Source organism: Guillardia theta (genome assembly GCF_000315625.1).
Source record: "Guillardia theta CCMP2712 unplaced genomic scaffold GUITHscaffold_10, whole genome shotgun sequence".
Lineage (NCBI taxonomy): Eukaryota > Cryptophyceae > Pyrenomonadales > Geminigeraceae > Guillardia > Guillardia theta.
The window spans coordinates 1,000,863-1,003,348 of record NW_005434664.1 but is presented as its reverse complement, the minus strand read 5'-3'; the positions used below and the strand labels follow the sequence as shown (position 1 = coordinate 1,003,348).

The 2,486-nt window shown below is 57.0% G+C and overlaps 1 protein-coding gene across 1 annotated transcript in view; it reads right to left on the bottom strand.

Moving 5' to 3' along the window:
- Positions 1–238: 238 nt before the first annotated feature.
- Positions 239–2,486, bottom strand: part of GUITHDRAFT_134283 (hypothetical protein) — a gene marked incomplete at both ends in the record, with an annotated part of 4,345 nt that continues 2,097 nt past the window's right edge. The window contains 8 exons of the mRNA XM_005838894.1: positions 239–277; positions 541–600; positions 983–1,030; positions 1,213–1,297; positions 1,504–1,560; positions 1,604–1,633; positions 1,866–1,921; positions 2,040–2,199. Coding sequence (XP_005838951.1) covers positions 239–277; positions 541–600; positions 983–1,030; positions 1,213–1,297; positions 1,504–1,560; positions 1,604–1,633; positions 1,866–1,921; positions 2,040–2,199 — 535 coding nt within the window. The remainder of the gene's footprint in view (positions 278–540; positions 601–982; positions 1,031–1,212; positions 1,298–1,503; positions 1,561–1,603; positions 1,634–1,865; positions 1,922–2,039; positions 2,200–2,486) is intronic.

The window sequence follows — 2,486 nt, the reverse complement described above, 5'->3', positions numbered from 1 at the left end:
GAACCTGCTTCTCTCGTCATGTCCTGCAGTGACTGCCTCCTCCTACCACAACCAGCCGCACCCTCCTCCCACTCTCAAGTTCCCTCTCCTCCTCCTCCTCCTCCTCCTCCTCCTCCTCCTCCTCCTCCTCCTCCTCCCTCCTCCCTCCGTTCTGCTTCTTCCCCAACCTCCTTGCTCCACCTCCTTCTTGCTAACCTTTGGTACACGAGCTTGAGTCCTCTTTTCCTCGCAAACCTCGTCATCCCTTCGATCGCCTCCTGCTCCCGGGATGTTTAGACTGCTGGGAGAAGAGGAGGAGGAAGTGGACGTGGAGGAGGAGGAAGAGAAGAAGAAAGAGGAGGGATTGAAGAAACAGGAAAGAAGGAAAGGAGAGGAAAGAAGACATGAAGAAGGAAAAGAACAAGGAGGAAGAAGCGGAGGGAAAGCAGGAAAACAAAGAGAAGGGAAGAGACAGAGAGGAGGTAGTATAGAAATCGGAGGGAGGAGGAGGAGAAGGAGGAGGAGGAGGAGGAGGAGGAGGAGGAGGAGAGAAAGGAGTACCTTGGAGTCTGTAGCCAGGAAGATAGCAGTGAACTCGTACTTGCTGACCATGGTAGCAATCTAGTCGACTCTTCAGATGTGATAGACAAGAGAGGGGTGGGGTTGCAGGGAGGGGGGAGGACGAGAGGGGAGGGGGGCAGGACGAGAGGTGAAGAGAAACGAGAGTGAATGACCGGTAGGGAGAAAGAAAGGGGGAAGAGATGCTCAAAGGTGAAGAGAAGAAAGGAGGAGGAGGGAGGCAGGAGGAGGAGGAAGGAGGGAGGCAGGAGGAGGAGGGAGGCAGAAGAAGGGAGGCAGGAGGAGGGAGGCAGGAGGAGGGAGGCAGGAGGAGGGAGGCAGGAGGAGGAGGAAGGCAGGAGGAGGGAGGCAGGAGGAGGAGGGAGGCAGAAAAGGAGGAGGGAGACAGGAGGAGGAGAGTTGGAGGAAGGAGCAAGACATTTACCGCATTCAGGTACAGATTTGTTGGCATGCAGAGGGGCCGCGATGCAGACTGTAAACATGAACATGAGGAGGAGGCAGGAGGAAGGAGGAGGAGGAAGGAGGAAGGAGGAGGAAGACGTGGAGGAGGATCGTTAACAGAGGAGGAAGATGATTGGGAGTAGGGGAGGGGGAAAGGAGAGCATAAAAATCTCTCACCATGGCGGCATGTAAGCACGAGTCTCCTCTCCTCACGTGCACCCCCAGGATTCCTCTCCTCTCCTCCTCTGGCCATCCCATGCTCGCCTTGGCCTCCCGCAGCAGCGATTCGAGGTAAAAGCTGCCGAGAAAAAGAAGGGAGAGGAGGACAAGGGCAAGGACAAGGATAAGAAGAAGCAGGAGGAGCAAGAGCAGGAGTAGGAGCAGGAGGAGGAGGAGCAGAAGAAGGGGCAGGAGGAGCAGGTGGAGCAGGAGGAGCAGGAGGAGAAGGGAAAGAAAGAGGAGACGCATGTTAGCTGCTGCAGCGCTGGACATGTTTCCCTCTACCTCTTCCTGGTGAGGATCGAGAGCAGGGAGGACCTCCACCAGAAGAGTCCGAGGTGGCTGAGCAGGAGTGAGAGACATGCGAGTAAGGATTCAGCATCACCTGAAGGCAGGAGGGGGAAGAAGACCCTCCCTGCGACAGAAACAAGCTGTTAGCTAACTCGTTCTCCTCCTTCTTTCCACCTTCTTGCCTGTCCTCTTCCGTTCTTCCCCTCCTCCTCCCCTGTACTCATTGTCTCCCGCATCCTCTTACCCAGCCTGCCCCCCCTCCGTCCTTCCCCACTCTACTCCTCCACTCCCTTCTCTGTCCTCCCCTCCTTCCCCTTCCCCTGTCGCTTTTCCGTCGCATCTTGGAGTCTCTTTACCGAAGATGTCTTGCTGTCGTGATCACATCAATGTGGGTCTCCTTGGTAGATTGTAGCTGCAGCAACTCGTTATGACGAATGAGGGAGCAAGGAGCAGAAAGGAGAGAAAAGGGAGGAGGGAGGAGGGTGGTGGGAGGAGGGAGGAGCAGGGAACAGGGAGGAGGGGGAATGAACCTCAGCCTCCCATCCTCGTGTCCTTGAGATGGAGGAGTTGGAAGCAGCAAGGATGCTGTCCCTGCTGCAGCCGGAGGGGAAGAGCGAGAGAAAGAAGCATCTCCTTCCCCTTCCCTTACAGTTCTCATGCCGCCCGTAGAGCCAGCGGTCCTCGTCGAAGCTGCGAGGAAGAGAGAGAGAAGTCAGAGAGTCAGAGACATAGATATCGACTGAGACAGAGTGAGGGAAAGAGGAGGAGGAAGGACGGGAGGAAGGCAGGAAAGAGGGAGGGAGGGAGTGGGAGAGAGGGAAGGAGGGAGGGAGAGGGAGGGAGAGGGAGAGAGAGGGAGAGGGAGGGAGAGGGAGAGAGAGGGGGAGAGAGGGTTTAGGGAGAGAGAGGGAGGTAGAGGGAGGGAGAGGGAGGGAGAGGTAGTGTGAGGGAGCGAGAGGGAGCGAGAGGGAGAGAGA